This window comes from Poecilia reticulata, chromosome 3, assembly GCF_904066995.2.
Source record: "Poecilia reticulata chromosome 3, P_reticulata-male-v2, whole genome shotgun sequence".
Classification (NCBI taxonomy): Eukaryota; Metazoa; Chordata; class Actinopteri; order Cyprinodontiformes; family Poeciliidae; genus Poecilia; species Poecilia reticulata.
In genome coordinates, this window is record NC_088832.1 from 21,549,671 (window position 1) to 21,574,072 (window position 24,402).

Genomic DNA, 24,402 nt, shown 5'->3' on the forward strand with positions numbered 1-24,402 from the left:
CTTCATCTGGTGGGAAGCCACCACAGTGCCACGTATGTTTGGATTTTTTTCTCTCTTACTAAACACCTTCATTTAAAACCTGTATTCTGTGTTTACTTGTGTTGTCTCTGACTACGATAATTGTCTTCGAAAAGTGACAAACATGCGAAAGATGTTAATTAGGAGGGCAAACACTTTCCACACCATTGCAAATGCCATGCTGTCTTTTAGGGGGATTGTCTCTTCTTGTAGGTAAATATTGAAACTTGTCTTCCTCTAACACCAATCTGAGCATGAATTGGACATTTTTCAAAACTTGTCATATTACAAGTTCAAACACTGGAGATATTGGTAGAAGAATTCATAAGGGCCTTTTGTGCTAAAATACATTACTTTTCAGTGTTGTTACCAACTCGATTTCTTTTTGTCTCTCATAATTAAGTATCAACTGACCATCTGGACATGTAATTTATGAACCATTAGTAGAGGAAGTGTGGACTCTATTCAAAGGTTATTTTAGTTCTGTTATTAAGAAGCATCCCCCAAAAAAAAAAATCACATCAGCGCCTGGTTCCCCCAGTGTAAAGCGCTTTGAATGGTCAAAATGATCGGGCAAGTGCTATATATAAGTGCAGTCCATTTACCATTTCTTGAAGTAAACTAAATGATTTGAGTTAAATCTGTTATATTAAACATACTTAATAAATTTGTTTAAAAAAATTAACAAATTGAGTTGGATGATTACAATATATTGAATTGGTTAGACTTAATAAATTAAGTTGGATAAACTTAATTGAATTGCTTGTTACCTACAGAAGCAATTCAATTAAGTTGGTTCAACTATTTTCTTTTTAGAGTGCAAATCGATCTTCTCTATTACAGATGAAACCATTCTTGTGCAGGTTACAGAGTACAAGCACTTTTATTCACAGTTCATTGTCCCTCATCACATTAACACACTTCAAACTAAGGTCAAAGCAAAACTTGGCTTCCTGTAACCACTCATCTTTTACATTCTCAGCTAAGAGCCATTATTGAAATGTGTACTCTTTCATTATTCGATTATGGTGACATAATTTATGCCCACGCTTGCAAAAGAAGTCTTCCAAAAATTGGATACAATCTATTATTCTCCCATTCGATTTATTAGCAATGACCCTTATAAAACACACCACTCACTGTTGTACTCTCGGGTTAATTGACCTTCATTGCTGTCTCGTTGTAACATTCACTGTCTCATTTATAAAACCCTACTAGGCCTTTCACCTCCTTCTTTAAATCATCTACTGCAGAAGATTCCTCCTCAAGATACAACGCTCATTCCTTCCAACTTATTAAACTGAAAATCCTTAAATGACTTCTTTTGGCTATTTGTCTTTTTTGTTTTGCGACTGTAATGATTCAAACTTTTATCAAAATACACTACATCTTGACACTTTGATTTAATTTCCTGCTTTGGAAGACAGAGTAAATTACTTTTTCAAGGAGTTGTGTAATTGTTTTTTGCAGAATGAACACATTGTCCTTTGTATGTATGCAAATACTGGTACCCTCTCCTTCCCTTTTAGGTTTCAGGCTAACATTGTATATGAGAAATTGTTCTTAATGTTGAAATAAAGGTTCAACAAATTGACCAGTGCCCCCAGTTATCATATACTTATTTCCCAAATTAATCAGACAGCAAATTATGGCTTTAGTTCCCCGTCAGGTTTCCAAAATCCATCATCCTACTGGTGAGTAAAATGTCTGCATTGTGTAAAGTGAGATAAAGTTATTTTACTATTGGCCCATTGCTATGATATCTGAATTGTAGTTGCATCACATCTTATGTTTTGAGTTTACACGCCGCATTTATAAGGCTTTTTTTTTCAATGTGGAAAATCCATGGCAAGTTGGTGATCAAAGTGTTTAATATGTAGAAAGAGAATACGGGAGTGTTATTTTTTCTTGTAGGTTATGTCATGCGTTCACACAATGCGAAGAGAGTATCGGAAATCTAGATGACAACATTAAGGAAAAGCCAAGCAATTGAAGTGAACACCAGAAGCCCATCCAGAATTTGTTGCGGGAATTAAAGAACAGCTTTATGAAAGTAAAGTCTTCCAATCACAAATATCCAAAATTAACAAACATGTGCACAATGCAAAATGTGCACATTTTCTTATAACTTGATAAATTAACAAGGATTTAACTGTGTGTTTGTCAGTGGGATTAATTTAAAACACTTTGACAATACTTGCTTTTGAGAAACATACACAAAAGAATATATTATTTGACATAATGTATGTTTTTATTAGATGTCTCAATCAGTCAAGTCCACTGCAATTTCACTCTCGCTTCTAAGGTCAGAGGTAACTTGTTTAATGATGTAAGCTTATAGTTCAAGCCAAATATAAAAGAGTGCATTAACAGCAGTAGGAAAATAGAAACCAACCAAGAAATTCACAGCTTTTACTGTGCTCTCATTATGTAGTCTAGGTCCTTAGATTCAACAAAGAATAAAAACCCTGTTGAACCATCTGCTCCTCCAGCATGGGTTATTTTAAGACAAAGTGAGTAAGTCACAAAGAAAAAGGGAAAAGAAAGATATGCTAAACTATTAGCTGAGATAATATAGACAGGGTAAGAAGAACATGACGGATGAGGGGTGGAAGGCCAGTACTTGAATAATACTGAATAAAATGTTCTGTGTGTATTTGAATCCATGCCACCTCCCCATTTCATACTGAATCAATCCGATAAAATATTAGCCCAGCATTTAAGAATTTTTAGGGCTTGATTTAATATTTTTTAACTGATTTTCATGTAGAATATTTTACTCTCCATAGCAGATCCAAAAGAGGTGGTAGTGATCCATATCCTTTGTAATTACTACTACTACTGTATTTATAAAGCACTTTAAAACAACAACAGCTGTGACAAAGTGCTGATAATAATCGATAAACATACAAAATGTGGAAAGGACAAAAAACAACAATAGCAACAATGAAATGCGAGAGGTAAGAGCACAATTCTCAACACGTGTTAAAAGCCAAATAATAAAAATGTTTCTTAAGATGAGTTTTAAAAGTGGATAATGAAGGGGGACTTCTATATGTCATGCAAATCGTTCCATAATTTTGGAGCTCCAAGAGTAAAAGCTCTGCCTCCTCTGAGCTTCAAGTTCGACCTCTAGGAGCAGCAGATCAGCTGGAGAGTAAGAGTTAAGCAGCTCAGAGAGGCAAGACGGGACAAGCCCATGTAAACGTTTAAAAATAATTAAAATAATCTTAAAATTTTCTATTTAAATCTAAATAGATCTGTAGCTAAGGTGACATAGATGCTTGAAATAACTCATAGGATGGGACACTAATCACTGAATAGTGAACTCATAGGGTTTATTTAGCACTTTGTCAAGACAGTCTCCTCTACAAACAGATGATTCTTACCTTTTGCCTGATCTCTTCTTCCATTTTGACTGGTGAGCCCAGCTCAGCTACCTGTTTAACACCTTCGCTGGCTAAGCCACCAAATTCCCAGAGCACATAATTCTTTGAGTGGGAGGCACCGATGATGGCTGACCAGTGATTGGTGCGACCTGTAGAGTCAGACAGTAAAATATCTCATTACCTGGATTTCTCAACCTGTTTATATTTTACATTATCTTCATTTTTTCTCTTCCATTGTGGTTAGTAGTAACTCTACTGACCAGAGTTACTGTAGGAACTCTGGTCAGTAGAGAACTTTAAACGCTTCTTTTATTTTTAATTGACAGACCAAACATCTCATTCTGAAAAAAAAATATTCGCTGCAATTTGCCACGTGTCACTTATTTCAATCAAAAAATACCTAATTTTTAATGCAAACCTCCTACAGTTATATAATAAGTGTCACTCATGTGCCTTTGATTGTCTCTTATCCAGGACATAAGTATGTAGGCAGGTGTAGAGATTATGCAGCTGTGCTGGTATCAGTACTAAGAAACAGTTAGTATTGACAGGATTAATATGACAACATTGGAAACTAAAAATCAGCTGCACCTTCTGAACCAGAACTTCAGAAGATGTGGAGTATTGCTTACCATCTAAGGATTTATTGACATCTTTTTGATGTTTACGGGTAATTTTTGCATCATCCTTGCAGCCTCTGGGTTTGAAAAGCAGCCACAACTTTATTGCCCAAAGCTTTTACATTCTTTCATCATGCACTCTGCTTTCCTATTATGGCCTTTCCATATATGTGACATGCATGCTCTTTAACTGCTGCAACATCAAGCACTGGCTTGAGTGTGTGAACTGTAAATCTAGAAGATTTAATTCACACAAGACTGTAGGCTAGGGGGGCAAATCAAAGAAGAAATACTGGCTGAGCTAGGTTTCCTTAGGCTCATGTAAGAAATCAAACAACAAAAAAGTTATTAAAGCCAACACTTAATTCAAGAGAATATATTTAAATTATTAAATGTAAGCCAATAGAAGCAAACCAATAGAAGCAAACCAAAACTCTAATGCATGAAGTTAATATAAAGTTAGATGTTTAGCCAGCTGGGAAGAGTAAGACTAAAGATCTAACAAAAAGTGTTGCAATTCCGACAAACAATTCAATGTGGCCACTGAGTGGTGAATTGCAATAGTGCTGCTTTAGGATGGCATGACTAAGGTGGCCAGTGAGCAACTAAACAGGCATATCACAAATATGAGAACCTGTTATGCATGTCAGTCAGGTGACATGCATAACAGGTTAAAACTATGTATAAGCAATGAATATACATGAATGACCAGCACTTGGGCCAAAACAAATGTTAATGTTTGTTATAAAAAATAATGTTCACAAGGTAGTTGATCTAATGGATTTTCTGGTTCAAATGAAAATGTGCAAAAATTCAAAACTTTTATTTAGTTTTCTGAACAGCAAAATATTTTTGGTTTTATATCTCAAATCCTTGTAAAATAACCAAGAGCTGTCCTCAGCAGAGGATTAAAAGTAGGTTTTTTTTTATTTTTATTCTCATTTTAGTTTCCTCTGACTGCAACTGATGACATTTCAGAGCAGCCTAGACAGATTCCTACCCTGGATATTTTTGAAAACTCTCTGGAGAGAGCTAAAGATTAAAGTGATGGTAATGAGTCCTTTTAACCCCAAAGACATTGAACTCATCCCAAAGATAAATCCACAAAATACCAGTTCATTCAGGCAAAAATCTAGTCAGCAATTATACAAACTGCTAAAATGTCAATCAAGATTTTTCCAGTGATTATTGAGAAGGGCATATCTATCTTGTCACCTGTCATAAACAGAGCTCTTGGGTGAAAGAAAATAATTCTGCACCTAAATCTGCCAGTGATATAAGTCACTGTGAGGTTAACTGTGGTTAAGTTGAAGGTGGATATGGCTTGGCTAATAAAAATTTCAAAAAAATGTATATTGCATGAAAGTGCAACATTTTCTGTCAGTCATCTCAGAAAGAAAAAAGCCTTCCACATAAAGATGCACTGTGCATATTCTTCACGCACACTTTCTATGAACAGTTGTGTATCGATTTCATGTATTTCCCATGACAAAATTCTTAATTTCCACACTCCGAATGGAAACTAGCAAGTTTGATGATCTAGATGGGTGCCTAGCCCTATTTATTCTCCACCAGGGCAGCCTCAGCCTTATCAGGTTGGTATCACATACTAAACAGTTTGATGTGAACACCGTTTCCTGCCAAGCATCTTACTGTGTGACACTGGCTGCAAGTACCCGGCTGTAAAAATGTTCAATTACGTCAGATTTAAGTTCAAACTTTGAGCCCTATTGGTCACTGGGTAGCACAATCATGGGGAAGACTGCTGACTTCACAAGAGAGAGAAAAAAACTTATCTTGCAAAAAAAAAAAAATGCAAATTCAAGGTCAGGGGTTGGAAAAGAAAAGGTATCAGAATGGCCATGAGTCTGTGTTTGGTACCACCGAATAACACCGTCCAGTGCAATATGTGCAGTATTATAATAACTAGTTACCAAGGAAATGACTTTGTGCAAGGAGAAATCAATCTGCAGAGCCCCAAGAGTCAGGATGAAACAGAAGCCACACAGCTTGCCCTCTCCTCCACTAAGTTGATCCATCTATGAAATGTGTGAGTGCACGCATACACGTGGGAGAGAGTGGATCACACACCAGCTACTTCCTGCCCAGGATAGTGAATTAGGGCTTTCTTCAATTCCAGGGTTTATCTCATTCCACTGTAATCAGCATATTGATCTGACTGGGGGAGAGGCAGATTTAGGCAAGAGAGGCATCGTAAGCCGAAAGTCCATTCCCATCCTGATAGTTTGGCTGAAGGTTATATGCGCATCACACCCAACTAGGTAGCAATAGCCTACCACACATGTATGTCACTATTGGTGTGCAAAGTCTAAGTCACATGGTTTAAGCAACAAAATCCTTTCTTGGTTTCCACAGAATCGTTATCCAGATCTGTTAAGTTAAGCCCTGTGATATAACAAGATTGGAAAACGGCTTCCTTGTTTTTATTGTTTGGTACAACACAGATTGACAACTGACACTCTAATAGCTCCAGTGTATGCCAATTAGTAGCTACAAAACATTAAATAAGTGCTAATCCTGTGCAGTATAACAGTATATTGCTTATTCTCAGAAAAAAATTGATTACTAGCTAAGATAATTGCAGGGATTCCCCTCTTGTACTGTAATCCTGGCGGGCCGCCAGGTTTCACCTGCTCCGCCACCAGGCTAAGCGTTTCTTGTTCTTATTTTAAATAGGTGTTTTTATGCACCAGCAGCTCTGACTCATATGCCTCCTTGTTGCGTCCTGCTGCACGCTTCACCAGCAGAGGGTGATTTTATCAACATTTTTTCTCCTATCTAGAATATTAATGTTTTGGAGTGATCCAGCCAGAGTCCTCAAAACAGATAGAAAATCTTTATAGGGCGCTAACGATTAGGTCGGACAGCCTTCTAACCACAAACCACTTGGAACTCATCAACAACAACAAATGGTCGAAATACCAGTGGAAAGATGCTGGTCAGCAGTTATAAGAAGAGTTTAATTGGTGCCATGCACGTAACGATTTTCCCCCTGAATATAGAGAAGGAAATAAATACTTTTTAAAATGCCACCTTTAGTCAAATGTTAATAAAAACAGATTAGCTACTGATTTTCTTCAGTTTTAGATTATATTAAAATACCAGAAGTACAATAGTGCTTACGAGGAAAGTCTTTGGGGTGAATCTTCTCTGACCAGTTCCCATAGAAGTTGACTCTATACTTTGCTGTTCCACAGGCACAGCAGTCAAGTAAAGGCTTATCTGTGCTGTCCCCATACAAGGATTCTGTTCAGAAATGACAAAGCAGAGGACAATGAGATATAAATAACGCTCATAACTATAAAGAGAAGAGAATGATGCCCATCATCCAGGAGATGAGTGGTTAAAACAGTAGAAAGCAAGAGGAACGTGGAAATAGCATAAATTGTACTGTCAGTTCTTTTTGAGGTGCTGCTGCTGCAGGGCAGCCGATACCATGCAAAGCTGGGAGAATCATGTAGCTATTCATTATAGTATTTATAACAGCAAACAAGAAATCCCCTGCAGTTAAATTGTAAAACAGAAAGAAAATGCGCACATAAATAGCACAGTGGGGGAAAAATCACTACCAGTAGGGTAATAAAAAGGAAACTACATGTTTAATAAAACATTTATTCCATGTCAGTAAATTAAGCTTACCTTTCTCACACATTCGCTTGGTCAATGCACCTTCATCCTGAAAATAGATGATTCTCTTCTGTACAATGCTTGCCCTAAAAGCAATCACAAGAAGAAGAAGGAAGTGAGACAAAATGTTGTTAAGGTAGCTCCAACATTAAAATCCTCTTCTAGCAGAGTAAATAAGTTAACTTTTTCTACAGCATACGCTTTTCTTTTTCTTTGATTAGTATATAATTATGATACATCTGCTGGTAAGGTGGAAGCCTTACATTAAGTTTAATATAAAACAGCTTGCATGTTGGTGTCATGATCCGTGTTTCTATGTGTTTATTTTTGAGTTTCTGTGTGATTCTGTTCCCTGTTAGTCCTGTCTCTGCGTCTTTCCCCGTTGATTGTCTTCCAGGTGTGTCTCGTTCCCGTGATTGCCCCGTGTGTATTTAGTCTCCCCTGTTGTCTGTGTTCTTCGTCGGGTCCTTGTCAATTGAATGTCAATTGATGTCACCTGTCTCCGTGTTGCCAGTTTTCCTCGTGCTGTTTCCCCGCTGTTCCTTGTTGAAGATCTTTGTCATTAAATTCATCGTTTTCCAACATAACCTGGGCCTAGCGTCATCTCCTCACCGCAACCAACCACCGCCTCATGACAGTTGGTAAAAAAAAAGTGAAAGTAAAAGTATGAAAACTCAGATGTTAACAAAATAAGGAATAAGAGTAAATGTAAGATTGAGCTCAAAAAAGAAAGAATGCATTATATTGTGTGCCGGGCGTTGGAATGAGACGACTGACAGGCCAAAAGTAATGCTCCCAAAAAAAGAGGCCTGGCAAAGGGGAGGTTTCCCAAATTGAGCTGTCTCCGAATCTTGTTCTACTCTGGGTGGGGAACGCAGGTCTAAGAGGGCTCTTGACATGTAAATTGGTCAAAGGAAATCCCCACAGGCCATAGGACTTGAGAAAACAACAGAAAATAAGCCTCCAGAGACCTGAATTCTTTACAAACACCAGTCTTGGCTGCAGGAAAGTTTCCATGGGGATAAACCCTGACAAGGAGGAGCTGATGATGGTACCACAGGAGCCAGATGGGCGGAGTCCAGCTGGACTCTTTCGTGGAGACGATGTTGAACTGTGCCACAGCGTGTAAAGCCACTATCTATCTATCTATCTGTCTGTCTGTCTGTCTCATGTTATGTTATGTTATAAAACTCTCATTTTAAATAATATGTTAAAAATAAATCTATATTTATACATGTATGTCACCAGCCCATCTCAACTGCACTATAAAATATATTATTGCCGCATGTTTCTATATACAGTTTATGGACGGCCTCTCAAGCTCTGGATGAAATGGTTAAAGGTAAGCATCAGCCCCACCACATCTCTAATTGTTCACGCTTTAATTCAATCTCACCCCAATTTCTCATATCTCCATGAGGAGGAGGAGCAAGCTCTGCCTCACCGCTTGCCCACTTTCCTTGGCTGGTCAGACAATCAGGAAGAGTAATGCTTATTTAACATCCAATTTAAATTCTATCTCACTTTTTTTTGGATCCACACCACCACCGATTGCAATCATCCCGAAAGAGCCCTGATTTCCGTGTGTGTGTGTGCGCAAGTGGTGTTGCGTCTTGTTCCAGAGAAATAATAGACCAAAAATGAGAAAGAGAAGATAAAAGAGCAAGACAAAGGCTGTCAAATTTGTGTATAAGAACTCGTTTTGTTGTATCTCCTCTAAATGTAACCTTCAGTCAAATTATTCTCTTAGCTCTTTCATCTTTTACAACAACCCAGGGGAAGAAATTTTAATTATTTTGTTCCACTAGCTCAGTTAAGTTGAATGAAATAAGTATTTTGGGCATAAGAACACATTCAATTTCTATTTATGAGTCGTTTTGATCATCATATGATTTTTATTACAATAAACAAACTATGACAACAGTATGTGCTTGTAGTACTCATGTAATCAATGACGCACTCAGACTGCCTACTAAAGTGCATCACACAAACATACACGCTAGAGGAGAAAATTACAAATAAATTGCTTCTCACCTACAAATGGGAATATAAAAAGACTATGGCAACTTTAATGGTGACAGCAATGTGCTTCGCTCTGGTTGTGTGAAAGAACCAAAGGTATAATTAACCATGGGGATTTAGCATCTCTTGACTTGACTAGCTGAACGTGCTCTTTATGGTAATTAGATCTGCTTGACTTTTATAGTTTACCAAAACAAAAATCCTATTAAGCACCTTGAGAATTGCTGTTTATCCACAAAGTTTGTTTTATTGTGAGGAGATTGTCATTGCCTTAAAATGTTGTCTCTGCATTTGGTATCGATAGCCTGTCTCGACTCAAACCACGCTTTTAGCTGCTAAAAGACATTGACATGTTGAAGAAAAGCATTAAAATTAAGAACGGATAAAAACAGAGCGGGTAGATTTAGAGCACTTGAGTTAACTAACAGTGGATTATGTCATGTCCAAAAGTTCTGCGTCATGTTTTAATTGATTTCTCTAGCAACAGAAAACGCTGAAAAGGTTTCTTCAGTTTGCAGAAATGCAGAAATGCACACTAGCCAAATATATCAAGTTTCCTTCTCAAGAAAAAAAAAGAAAATATGTTTGACTGTGACTCATCTCCAGAGATATCTAGTCTCTTCACCTTGTACACTTGCAGTTTCCTCTCCCTCTCACACAAACACATTTTACACCAGCCTGCTGTTGAAAAACACAAAAATATTTTAAAACAAGAGAGAATTGAAAGATATTAAAACTGCAACTTATGCAGCCCAGAAGTGTTATTTTTTTTAAAACATAAAAGGCCCAAAAAGGAAAAGACTTTAAGTATGAATTTCAAAGACACTTGCTGTAATAAACTAACCAACATCCGTTCTAGGAACCTACAAAAGTCCTGGTCAAAAGAATCCTTATGTAAAACAGAACACTCATCATTTTGCATAGCTGACAGGTCTAACTGCACAATGGAAATATTTTGTCTTAGTCCAATTGCACTTCCACATATAGATGGCCAGCTTTGCACCATTTATATTTCCAGGTTACTGTGAGTATGATGATGACTGTCACATATTATGTACTATGTGTTAGTGCACAGGATGACAAATGCAACATATTCGCACCATGTCGACAACTTTGATCACCCTTAATCTGTTTTGTATTTTATGGATGGTGTGATCGTTCCCATTAGAGAAACGCTTTTATTTAGACAATAAAACATAAAGATTGAAATAAAATAAAAAATCCTAAATTTTAATGTCGGTTTTTAGACAGCTGCAAAAATATGTTTTCTCAATATCTTTTTAATTTCAGCACTGGCATTTGTTTCATCCCTCTTTGGCAGTTTTAAGCTATGTTTAAACATCTTACTGTGGACATGCTCTCTGCCAGCTGGCGTTTCTACTGCACTGACCCAAACTGTTTAGCCAAGAAAGACCAGAGCCTTGTGTTAAAGGTTCTGTTAAACTGTGACTGAACTCTGTGTTTTATGCCTTATCGAGAACAGAATAACACTAATAAAGTGTTGAAATACCCAGGCGACTTTAACAAGATAATTAAGTGTCAGTTTAAGTCAATATCTATAACATTGTAGAGCTAAAGATGATGGCATAGCTGACACATGACGAAGAAAGGCTTGCCCCATCTTACTCCTTCACATCAGAAATCTTAAAATAGATTTGAAACTTTTAATGTCTATTCTCTGAGTTTATGATGTAGAATGTGCACCCAGGCCTGGCCCTATCATCATGGACAAAATCATACCACAAGGCTTGTTTTTTTACATCTGAAAGAGCAATAATAGCAATAATTATACTGTCAAACAGCAAAGTTTAGGGTACAACATGTCAGTCAGGGAAACTTTTAGAAACACACAAACCTACTCATTGTGTACACACACTTGCAGTTTTCAGTGCTGGTCTTCTGCTGATATCCAATAATATTCTAGAGGCAGGCATCCTGGCATTGACAAAGGGCTTGAGATATGTGAAGTAAAATTAAAAACAAACATTTACACTGCCCTCTGAGGCGATAAGTCTTTTGTCCTTTTACTAATCTCAAGTCACTTTTCTTTTTCGATTTTTGTGTACTGTATTTTCTGGACTACAGAGCATACCTTACTATAAGCCGCACCTACCAAGTTTTTTTTTTTTTAACTGGAAACATACATTTATATATAAGCCTCACCAAGCTATAAGCCGCTGGTAACTCTGCAGCTCTCAGTTTTTTCACAATAAGTCTGCTATTAAGGGCGTCTCCAACACCAAACAATGGATTCCTTCACGCCGATCTTACATGCAGCGGATATCGATAGCCTTCAACTTAAAAGCAGCATATGAACTTCTTCGTCTTGTTTCCATTATGAGAGGATATGAGTTTGAAGAAATTTCTCGTGCCTGCTGCTAGCATGTGCTTCTTCTAAATGAACATTTGCACATTCTTTGACTTCCAGTCATTCACTTTCAGCTAAAGCGCCTCCTGGTGGTTGAAGAAAAATCCATAGAAAACCTGGACCGAGCTACAAGCCGCATAGTTCAAAGCGTATGGAAAAAGTAGCGGATCATAGTCCGAACAATACGATATATATTGACTGTGAGGTGTTTCTATACACCTGACTGTTTTAGTCATATATATACTGTATGTATGAGTGTGAAATACCCAGTTTTATTTTTTAAATCCTGCACTTTACAAACACAGGAGATGAACATTTCTAATCAATGTCACTACTAAGATTTTTGACCTGTTTTATTGCAGAGTCTTTGGAAAACCTTACTATCATCATAGTTGTCTTGCAGGTAAGCGCTGAGACAAATAATTACTGCCAGCCTGTAATTATGATTCTCGCAGGCAAATTCTTTTTAAACCAAAGGCTTCTCTGTGTCTTTGTCCCCATTTCTCTCTGCACTCGTATTAAAGCTGAAGCTCTTCATGAGCTGAATGCAGTGTCACACTTCTGAACCATTTTCCCCTCTGTCCTTGTATTTTACTGAATACATTGCCATCTCCCCACTGGTCTCTGTGTAAATGAGGTGAAGAACACAGCAAAAAGGTGTGTGCATGGAAATAAAGTAAGAGGACAGGAAAAAAGAGCAGCAAGCAAACCAAAGAAAAGTTCAGAGGTTATTTATAGGGAGAAAGGAAAAAAACACAGAGAACAAAGAAAACACGTCATACCGCAACATTCAAATCAAAATATGCATTAGTAAAAGTGCAACATTTTTATTGCTCCTTTGTATCATCAGGCGACATAACAGAAAAACAGTATGCATTAGCAGTTAAATAACGCATTGATCTCAGTCTGCTGTGAATTGAGATCCCACGCTATCTTTCCACCACCTGCACTAGTTTTGCAACAGGAACAAAAAGGATTTTAAAAAAACAGATTTCTGCCATCCATCTTTAAGCAGGCAAACCCATACAGGTTTAAACCTTCCAAATTGTTATATGGCACTCAGTTTTGCATCTAAAAATAGCAGTAAATAGTTAATTTTGGCAAAGGAATAACATTTTGATTGAACAGTGTGCATTTTTATGCATTTTGCATTGGGAGATGTCAGATTAAAACTGGATCAAAAGTGATAAAAAATAAATGAATAAATAAAGAAGTACAACCAGCAATATTTAGCAGATTTATTTTACCTCTAAGAACTATTTTTATTTAATCATGAGAAAGACAGAGATTTATATATGTTGTTTTTTATCCTTTACAGTTATCCTTTACTGTTTAATGCTTTTTTTTTTATATGTACCTTTTTCTTAAAATATTTTTAGTTGAATATGTTTTTAGCTTAGCGTTATTCTGAAATTTCAGGAGCTTTAGTTATTAATGTATTTGTTCTTGTTGTTTATTTAATAATCTGCTCCTAATGAGGTGTGATTTAAATTACATAAGTCCAGCGAAGAATAATTCAGTAAAATTTTGATTGATCTCAAAATGTCAAAAATTTTGAGAGAAAGAATATCAAAAGCAACTCAGATTCCCACAGGAAAAGTCTTAACAGCCTTTAGGTATCAGCTTCAATGCTATTAACAACCTGATGCTTATTATTTTTTACACTCCTTACTCTACGTTTAACCTCGCGGGCAGTCACAGTCCACTGAGTGAACTTGCGAAAAGAAAAACAACAAAAGATACACAAGCTAATATTATGTAGTTCCGATGTTTCACACTGTTGGCTCAAAACTGGAGCTCTGACAGAACTCTGACCACAGCTGCATCGTTTCTCTCGTTTTTATTGCTGTCCGTTCTTCTGAAAGACAAGCTGCTAGCAGGTCTGCTAAATCATGGTCCAAAACTTAAAGCATGTGTTCCTGGCGCTAGTCATAATTATGCTCTTCTGTACTAAACAGCTCTCTGATAGCAGACGGCATGTCCACAGTCCAAGCTCCAAACTATAATGTTGTTTGGAGTTTGCCTGAAGTAATCACTAGCCAATGAAGGAATGTGGTCAACTGTCAATCAAATCACTTTGGTGCCATACCTGGCTCGGTGAGGCTAGTATTACCCCTGAAGCAGGCAAAAAAATCTGAGAACCGCCAGGCAGAGCCTCACCGGATCTGCTAATGGAAAATGAATCTGGCCAGTGTGGACCGGGTCCGTACCGGTTAGAAGCTCTGTAGTTGGAAAGCGCCTCTAGAGCGCAGTGTGTATTTAAGTGTTGGAGTTGAGGACTTGTCTCTGCTGGACAGGCTCAACATCCACTGCTGTATACATACTTTAGAAGAACACAGCCGGTGCCACTAGGGGGCGCAGTCCAAAAAACCTGGATATTGCTCCGTCTGCGAGGTGTGCTCTCTGTCACTGCAGAGGGGCAATTGGTCATGAACTGTGTTTCTTCCTCGTCAATTATCTGCAACACAACCAAACGCAAATAAATCAGCGATAAACACAAATGCACTCAGACAAGAATTCAACATAGTCATGTCAGTGGATTTAGCCACTGGTCAGACAAAAACCCTTCTGACAAAAGCATTTGCTGCAGGAAAGGGAACAAAATATGGCAATCTGATCAAATAATGATCTAAAACATTGTGAATTTTTGTTTAGTATAGCATATCTCAGCAACAGGGCAAGTGAGTGTTTTAAATTATTAAAAATAAAATAAAATTACAGAAAAAAAAACATCATTGCCATGGCAAAATAAAGGAAAGCCTTGAAAAGTTGAAGAACAGACTACAAAATATAATGTTCAAGTTATTAATAAAGAATGACAACTAAACAAATGCATTTGAAGGAATTCATTTTTTCAGCATTTTTGCAGTTTTCAAGAAGTTTGTTCCAAATCAGAGCAGACCTGAACCAGAGGAATCGAGTGGTCTGGAAGGTTGATACAGCAAAAACCTTGACTGTTTTATGAAGCCTAGGTGTAAATTCAAACTGGAGGACTCCCTTCATCTCACCCGGTCAATCACCTCCTCATGCACCTCCTTCACAGACTATTGAGGAGATGAGAAGGGTTAGGCCGACTTTTTACTTGTCATATGTCAGGTAATATTTCACATATTTTCTGTCTTTCTGTCATAAACAAGGAAGGCCAACATACGTTTAAGTTTAAGTCTTCTCAGAAATGAGAGTCTCAACTAGTCAGACTTGCGTTTTCACCAGATTCTTCTCGTGTTTCATCAATGTAATATCATGGAAAATCTTGTGTTTTCAACAACACTAATCAGATTTAGCCATCCTGTTTTCCTTTTATTTTACTTCTCCATTTGTTGAACGCTTGGAAATCTGACACTTTTACTATTGCTAATGGTCAAAGTGGATTACCCCTTACACCCCTAAACTGTGTTGCCTACTCTGCATACGCTGACATCCTTTCATAAAAGCTAGCACAAAGGTAGTCAAAATGCAAAATGTTATGCTATGGCAGCTGCTCTTTGTGATCAGAATACTTTCCCCGCCTTTACTCCCCATGTGTATTAATTATGCTGCTGTGCTCTTGACCCTGTGCTGATTCATTGATTGACTCTGAACCGAGTAATTTCACAGATACTAGCAATTAGATACCTGAAAACCCACAAAAGATGTGCAATGATCTGACTCATTACAATGTGACCATCATCTATGACACCAGCACCACTCCCTTTTGCATAATTTTCAGAAACAGATGCCAATGCTACAGGCAGACTTTAGCGATAGCAAATGAAAACCTCCTCTATCCTTGTATAAGTCAGTTAGGAGTATATATGAAAGGTCATGTCAAATCTCTCAATGGCTGCATGCTGTCCAGTTTACACTACATTGCCATAGGCTATGAATTCACATTATGTTTTGTACTTAATGCAAGACATGAAAATGAAACAATTCTCTTTTTTTTCAGAGCACATCATTAACCATGAAAAACTGTTACATACTATATTTATTGGGAACAATGTTTACCTTGCAATCAAGGCAGACATACATTAATGTAAAAAAACAATGTAAAAAATAGATTAATTTGGCTTATAGTTTCTAGAAAGCACTTTTCTATTAAAAGCATGTTTGTAATGGATCCATATTTTCCTAATATCCACTCCGTCCTTTCTTATGTATTGAACAATATTGAGTTTGAGGCTTTTCTTCTACTGTGAGTTGGAGAACTTGCAAGATTATTAGGTAAACTTTTCACTAAAACTAAGGTAGTGGTATGTACTAGAATAATTGTTAGTTTTGATTTTGGTGCCAAAAGATCACAAGTCAAATAAAAATAAATTTCATTAAACCAAGAGGCCAATTTGTTTCATAGTTGGCAGAAAATAAAAACCTTTTTTTTTTTCCTTTGTGGTATACTGGAACTTCACACTTACAAATGTGCTATTAGTTTGTAATGATTTCTGGCTGAACAAGAAAAATGGAGCCCAGGCTTTTAAAAGATAAACCAAGATGGCCATAAAAAAATTAGGAGAGAGTCAACAGTTATGGCAGGTTTTTACTGACAGGTGGTCGGTACCAAACATACCTTGAATGACATACAACATAAAAAAAAAACAAAATGACAAAGGTGAGACGTGGCAAAGGGGCAAAATGACCTGCACTCTCATCAGCAGCGGTGTTTAGCAAGCACGACCAATAATGAACTAAGAACACACAGACGAGACTAAAAACTTGTTCAATGTGATGTAAAACATAGAAATGGATTGAACAGACCATGTTTTCTATGCTTCAGTTTAAAATCTACATATTGTTCACCCCTATTATTACCCCAGTCTTAAATCATTTGCTTTTTACATTGTTCAGCCCCAGGATAGTGAGGTATTTCAAGCCCAGCCAACACATATACAATCAGTTTTATCTTCTGAGTAAAATATAAAGAAGATATCTGAAAGGTTTTCAAGCCAGATGCTTGAAAACCTCTTCAAAGTGCTTCTGTTGCTGCAGATGGCCAAGAACTCCATCTAAGCCATTCCAGGATGAATGAGCTCCTCACCATATATCAATCTTTGAGTCCAGGAACCATTTTTGAAAACTTTATTTTTAGTCCTCGCATGAGCAACTCCATGAGGTCACTCAGTACAGTTTGTAGTCATAGTACCATTAGATTGGCATCAGCTTTCCTCACCAGGTCAAAAAAGTGCATCATCTAAAATTACATCACCGCAAGGGTTTCCATGATCCCCTGAAAAAATAGATTTTTTTATCTTTTTGTGTTTGTTTGCTTTTTATTTGCATGAGGGCTGAAAGGCAATGACAGAAAAACACCACCCAGCCAAGACAAAAACATCTGCACACAAGGCAGACAAGCTTCTTAATACATGATGGCGTCTCTTCTGTGGCAACCGCTTTATGTGTTGAATTTCTTGCTGATTTTAACTGCACACAAAACTAGATAAGCTGTGCCGGCGAGCTAATATTCACTCCCCAGAAACCAAATATGTGTTTGATAGGAAGAGACATCAGGGGAAGTAAAGATGAGGAACTTTCTCACTCCATAAAGCTGTCAGTGGAGAATTTCCTTTGTCATGCCATGTTATGAACGAGTTCCCTTCAAAAGTTGGTGGGTGTGTGTGTCTGTGTGTGTTAGGAGAAGTCAAAGGGAGAGTATGTTTAGCAGGCTGTGAGCTGTGTGTGTGTGTCCGTGCATGTTCTGTGTATTTAGCCTGTCTGGGTCTAACAGATTACACCCCCGCTTCTGTGTATGTCCCCATGGTTTCAAAGAGGCATCCTCAACCACTCTGGTAGAGCCACAACATATGTTAAAACCAGCAGAGTCTTATGGAAATGCATTGAACACCATGTTCACAAAGAACCAACTAATTTGCTGTAAAATGTTCTTAGTTTTGCTGTAGCTGCTGGTCAAGCCTTAGCAAAAACCACCAAAACCAATACGAAAAACCAAATATGGTGAAGCAAAAAGCAGACTTTCAACCCAACAGGCAAATCTACTAAATCCAGATTATGTCAATAATGTCATCCTTTTATGCAGTCGCAAAACAATTTTCCTTTTCTTGTCCAATTTTGTCAGCCTGCTGAGGACTAATGTCTCACCAGACATCGCCAACATTCCCTGCTGCTTTACAGTCTTGCCAAAAACCACACAGACACACACAGTGGCAGCTGACCTCCCCAGAGAGCTCAATAAAAGTGCTTTTCATCAAGTCAGGAGCTGTTCAGAGATGGCTGGGATCGGGCACACCAGCAGATTTCAAATGAGCTGTATGTTAAATAAACCTTGACGTCTTCTGTTGAAGCATCTCTCTTCGTTCCTTTCTTTCCACAACTAAGCCCCAGTCAACTCAACTTCTTTTGAAAATAGTGAATTTGTGTGCTTTTTTTTTTTTTTTTTTTTTGCTCGCATGGAATAAAGGACATCAAACATGAAAGACTGATTGGCCAGCTGATGATAGAGAGATATCTTTTTTTTTTTTTTTTTTGAAGCTCTGTCCTGTATTGACAGAAAAAAAAGACAGGTTACTTTGAAAGAGGGCCGAAGCTTCTAAAATCCTGGCAGGAGAATAATCAAAAGCAAGTCCCAGCACTATCTTTTTATACTTGCATCTAAAAAAGCTTTGGTCACACATCTGCTTATTTCATCTCACCTTCTCGACACTCCACACTCAAACATGTGTGCAGCAGTATGACTGATTTCAGCAGAGAAATCTTCTCATTTTTAACCTGATGTTTCTGATCACACGCCGACATAAGGTTAAGAAGACGTACACTGAAAACCGCCACCGCTTATAAACAGCACGAAATCTGTTGCAAATAAAAAAGATAACAAGATGTTCTAGCATTAGCGCTGAATAATGAGAGACGATGCGCACATACGACAAAAATAAAATACCCCTCTCCTTTAAGTCAAAGTTCACAGATGCCACAGCACAGCAGTGAGTTTTACTACAGCCACTGGGGGACTGCTGTGCAAATTTCCACATAAATTATACGGCAGGTTCCTTTTAAAAGGATAGCAGCTCAAAATGTCAAAGCCCCACAAGCTTTAACGTGGGATTTCTAACACTTCTGCACTGATAAAAAACAATCGATTTATCTACGCGATAACAAAATCTCAGTTCACATTGCATTGCCAACAACATTACAACCACAAATGCATTCTTTGCTAGTTTATTGTATATGTTTTTAAGTGCAATATATTCAGACCCTAGAATTCAACAATATAATATTAATAATAAGCTAACTGTATGAACTTTTAACAACATTATGTCATATACTGTGATTTAAGTGACTTTAAGCTTACAGCAGTGGTTAATCACAACCAGTACCATGATTGCAATATTAATCAATAGCAGTGCAATTGCATTTTTCTGATATTGTACAGCCCTAAAAAAATAAATCATAGTTCTATGTAGAGGTATACTAGATTGTAAATTAGATTTTTTTTTTCTCTGTGTCTAGTAATTCTGTCGCGTTCAGAATGAAGCAACCTAAAATACTACCTCAGTTCTCATCAAACCCTTGAAAATAACATCTTTATATGAATTTTTCTGTCTAACAAATGAAGAAGCTGGTATCAGGAGGTTCTGAGGATTGATTTGCCAACCACCTGACGGATGGATTACCACTCCAAAACCTTGACCACAGCCTCCGGTGTTGCAACACTGGGTCAGTGTAATAAACTCGAGGAATAAGTCTTTTTTGTCGAGCTGATCTGTCAGTTATCAAATTTTTATGCTGGAGATGAGCACTCTAGCCAAATAAGCTTGTATTTGAAATGAAATTGACTACCTTAGCAATTTTATCTCTCACATAATTATACACAGGCAGCAAGAAGATATTTTGTAGACCACACACCACATCTTGCACTGCATTATAATTACAAAAGCCCCACGCATTTGTCCGTCAACACATTAGCACACCGTGGCGGCACCAGTTCTCTTCTCATTTTTTTCTTCTTTTTGAACTTCTGGCCTCTCTCTGATCCCTGCCTCTTCCACTTATTACTCAGGCTGAACCTGGTTTCATAAAACTCTAATTATACTTTGAACAGTTCTAATTGTACACTACACCCGATACGTCATTACATATGAAAAAAAAAAAAGAAGATTTATTAGACTTTACACGTTTCAAGGCCAACTGGCCTGGAATATGAGAAGAGCCGGCTGACGGTTGGCTCTTCTCATATTCTAAATCTAGCCTGTTGCAACATGTGAGGTGGAACCATCCAGATCAAACAATTTAAAAGCGAGACAACTGAAGTCAAACACAGCGCTTGCTTTGGAGCGCAGATGAAAGATGGTGCAACTTTCAGTTCCAACATGTGGGTAGCATTTTCAGCCACTGACAGTGAATGTGATATATCACACATACATCTTCCACAGAATACAGTATCATCCTTTAGTTGTACAATATTTTTTTAAGCTAGATTCTTTTTTTCTGAGTACAGTCTATCTATATCTCTATTTTCAGCTGATTCCATACCTGGAAATTCCCAGCATAGTCTTCATCCTTGTCTCCTTCTGCACCTTCCTTCAGGGCAATGAGGGTAAATCCTCTAAAGTAAGACGGGCTGGTTGCAGTCAGACTCACTTGATGAGAAAAAACAAGAGTAACAGCAACCATCAATTTACGGAGAATTAGAGCAAACTATAGTCTTGAATCCAAACAGAAACAAAGGGCTCAGTCAACAATCTATCACCTACTAAGACTGCAGAATAATACATTTCCATTATCTGGAGATTCAGATTTACTTCATTTTGGTAAGTTAACAACATAACAAAAAAAGATTGTGATAAGCAGACTGGCAGCTATGCAAAGCCTTCATGACAAAGTCTTTGTGTATTTTAAATCAGGCATAAGATTCTTATCCAGTTAGATGTCACTTTCAAGGAATATTTTAAGGACACAGTAATTTTCATAGTAAGTGGTGATTTACATGACACATCTTTTTACAATTCAGATATTCTCATAATTAAAAGCTACAGAAATGATCACTTATGATACTTTTTTTTTTTTTCAGAATGACTTCAACCCTAAGGGTCACAGAGCAGATGGCATATGTTTGCGGTGTGCACTTTGGCTGGAGACAAAAATAAAATCAACCGAAGTTGATGCAACCGTGTCGGTTTCGAGCCGACGTATTTGCGAAACGGCAAACAAGTGAACTTGAGTTTCAAGTTTTGCAGACGGAGTTGCTCTCCGTACATCACCCACCTCTGTATGTGCTGCCCGGCTGGTACCGCTCAGGCTCCCCCTCAACCTGGAGTTGAAACTCGTTGTTGGTCTCCTTCCTATTGCTCTGAGCCCGTAAAACCCGACTGCAGTAGCTGTCCGCCTTCACGGCTCTGTCGAAGGGCTCCTCGGTGAAAGCGAACGTATTGCAGGCGGCGGAAGAGATAAAGCAGAGCAGGAGGACAGCCCGCGGACATAGCCGGGCTGCTATCATTTTCTTAATTGTACGACTCCGAAATTAGAGGGAAGATGAAAAATAAAAATAAAAATGAATGTCAGAGATAGAGTGCAGGTCTGCTGTGGTTCTCACTCAAACTTGCCAGCTGCTGAAGTGGACTTGTGCGCTCTTAGCGGGGCAAATCCATCCTGGTATGAATGAGAGCGAAGAGGAGGAGGAAGAGGAGGACTGGCTGGGATGCGCTGTGCGCTCTCTCTCTACATGAGCGGCACGCTGAGCAGGGCAGCAGGGGCAAGTGGCCGAGCGTAATGAACGCTGCGTGGCTGTCTCTGAGGCCGCGGACACTTACAAACCTACCAGCCAACAGGAGCGCCAAGACTTCCACTGAGTTTGACTGACTCGAACAGTCATCTGTCCGTGTGTATCACTTAATCCCCCTGAAGGACAGCGTGAACGCACAAAGCCACGGAAAAGAAAAACTCCAGGCTGCTGCTTTCAGTGACTAAACATGTCTTCATTTATTGGCTCTTCTGATCCGTCAGCAGGAGGACGGAGGTTTAAGAGAACTTTCACTTTGATGCCCCATTTCCTGCCTCATTCCCACCGTATTTTACTAATGTTGACAAATGTCTCAGTTGTACACCTTAAAAGATAAAAGTTAAAGGGGTGGCATCTTTAAGAAGCTCCTTTTACAACACTGCACCAGGTTATTGCAGCAATGCTACTCCATTTTGCAGCTTACAACCATTCTCAGGAGCATGGAACTAAGGAGGCAGTTCACAATAAGCTCAGCAGATGTGCAGTTCCACCAGATTTTTTGTTGATTCCTGCTGCCACTAGTCTGATGGAGCCATGTGGAAAATGTGTGGGAGAGTAGTGCTCTGAGCTACGGAAGCTCAGCTGGAGACGACAGCTACAAGCAAGTGTTTAGGTACCCCCGAATGGTTGCTTTGGGAGATCTATGGACTCCTCAAACATGCATGAAAGAATCAAAGCAACACCCCCGGTATGTTGATGAAGGAATAACATCATAGCTTGATATAAAGCTCAACAAAGTCAGTTTTAAGTTATACCCCCTCAGCTTTTGTAATGTGACAGTGTTCTTCTTCTAAATAAGGAACATTTCTTTACAGTGTAGCATCTCATCCCAGGAAAGCAGACAGAGAGGCTTCTGGAAAGATTATTTAGTCCAACAGAATTTCAAAATTGTTTGATCACCTTACTTGACATTTTGTGCAGAAATCCACAGATGAAACCCGCAAGACTTGTAATTTCCTGACATTTACTCTTCTGCAACCAGCAAATTGACATTTTACATTTAGGTGAAAAGATGTTAAAATGATTGAATGCTTTAAAACGAAAGTTAATGTTGCACCCATGGGTCCTGATAATGTGACCAATGATTTTTAATGCTTTCAGTGATAATAATGTTTTGAAAAAAAGGAGAATGTTCATGTTAGAGCTAACTTTTACCATATGGTCCAAATATTAAAATCACCTTAGCTTTATTTAATACACTGAAGGATAGTGTCATGCTCGGTCTAATGTTTTTAGCCCACATGCAGAAACCCTCACAGAAAGATGGATGAAAAAGAGTGTTTATTGTAAAATACAAGAAATCAAACAAGGAAGCTCGACTAGGGAGGTCCGCGGGCCGGAGTCCGGGTGCGTCTGCACACAAGGGAATAGAGACGTCAAAATGGTTTCACAGGGGGGTAGGGAATGGTGATAATCACTGGTAGGGAGTACAGATCTTACTTGGACAATCGGGTGGAGGAACGGGGTTCCAGTCAGTGGAGAGAGCTATGGAGGCAGGTAGGGAAAGAACCAGGCGGTGAGGGTGGCAGGTCAGGTGTTTCCCCACAGGGAAGCAGTTGAGTCGGCAGCAGAGGCGTCACAGACGGGTTCTTCTGGACTGGTGGGCTTCAAAGGGTTCCTGAGGGTAAGGTCACGAGAGTAGGGTGAGAACCTGAACAGACTCGGGTCAAAACACAAGAAGATTTAGACAAATCACACTGAGGGGCTCGAGTACCAAAACTGGCAAACACTCTGGCAAGGAAGTGTTGGCTGTCTGCTGGTTATATACTGCTCCAAACGATGATTCCCCTCAGGTGTGGGTAGTTGGGAGTCTGCGGGCACGCCTCTCCAGCAGGGTGACCCGATGGCTCCCTCAGGTGGACTGGTGAAGTACTGAAAAGGAAAACAAACTAATCCCCACCACCTGGATCCTAACATTACCCCCCCCTCAATGACCGCCACCTGGCGGTCCAGAAGAGCCAAGTGACTGAGAAGAACGAAAATCTGAAATAAGGGATGGATCCAAAATAAACGAGCCCGGCACCCATAAACGGTCCTCAGGACCATAACCCTCCCAGTCCACCAGGTATTGCCACCCTCTCCCACGCCTCCGAGAGTCTACAATCCGGCGGACCGAGTAAGCCGGGTGACCATCAATGTCCAAGGTGGGGGGGGGCTCAGCCGGGGGGCACAAGGGACTGGAATGGACCGGTTTAACCTGGGACACATGAAACGTGGGGTGGACACGAAGTGAAGATGGCAGTCGCAGACGAACCGCCGACGGGCCTACAAGGCGCTCAATTTCATAAGGCCCAATGAAACGAGGGGACAACTTCTTGGAGATTGATTTTAAGGGGATGTCTCTTGTGGAAAGCCAAACCTTTTGGCCAGGGACAAACGTGGGAGCATCTCTCCTCTTACGATCAGCCCAACGACGATTCTGTGCAGCGGTTCGGTTAAGGGCGGCGATAGTCCTGTCCCAGATGACCTTACACCGTCGAATGTGGTGCTGCACGGAGGTGACCGAGATGTCCTTTTCGTCAGCCGGAAACAGCGGGGGTTGATAGCCTAAGGAGCCCTCAAAAGGGGATAACCCAGTGGCAGAGGACACGTGCGAGTTATGCGCATACTCCACCCAGGGGAGGTAAATGC

At 39.0% G+C, this 24,402-nt stretch overlaps 1 protein-coding gene across 2 annotated transcripts in view; it reads right to left on the bottom strand.

Annotated features, from left to right (window-relative positions):
- spon1a (spondin 1a) overlaps positions 1-21,863 on the bottom strand; it is a 76,353-nt gene extending 54,490 nt beyond the window's left edge. Inside the window, exons 1-6 of one of the 2 annotated variants that reach the window (XM_008405889.3) lie at positions 21,258-21,863; positions 20,526-20,632; positions 14,390-14,523; positions 7,688-7,761; positions 7,172-7,294; positions 3,408-3,556 (exon numbers count right to left, since the gene is read on the bottom strand). In XM_008405889.3, coding sequence (XP_008404111.2) covers positions 3,408-3,556; positions 7,172-7,294; positions 7,688-7,761; positions 14,390-14,523; positions 20,526-20,632; positions 21,258-21,489 — 819 coding nt within the window. In that variant the 5' untranslated portion in view covers positions 21,490-21,863. The remainder of the gene's footprint in view (positions 1-3,407; positions 3,557-7,171; positions 7,295-7,687; positions 7,762-14,389; positions 14,524-20,525; positions 20,633-21,257) is intronic. The other variant, XM_008405890.3, reaches the window with a different exon arrangement.
- Positions 21,864-24,402: the final 2,539 nt, after the last annotated feature.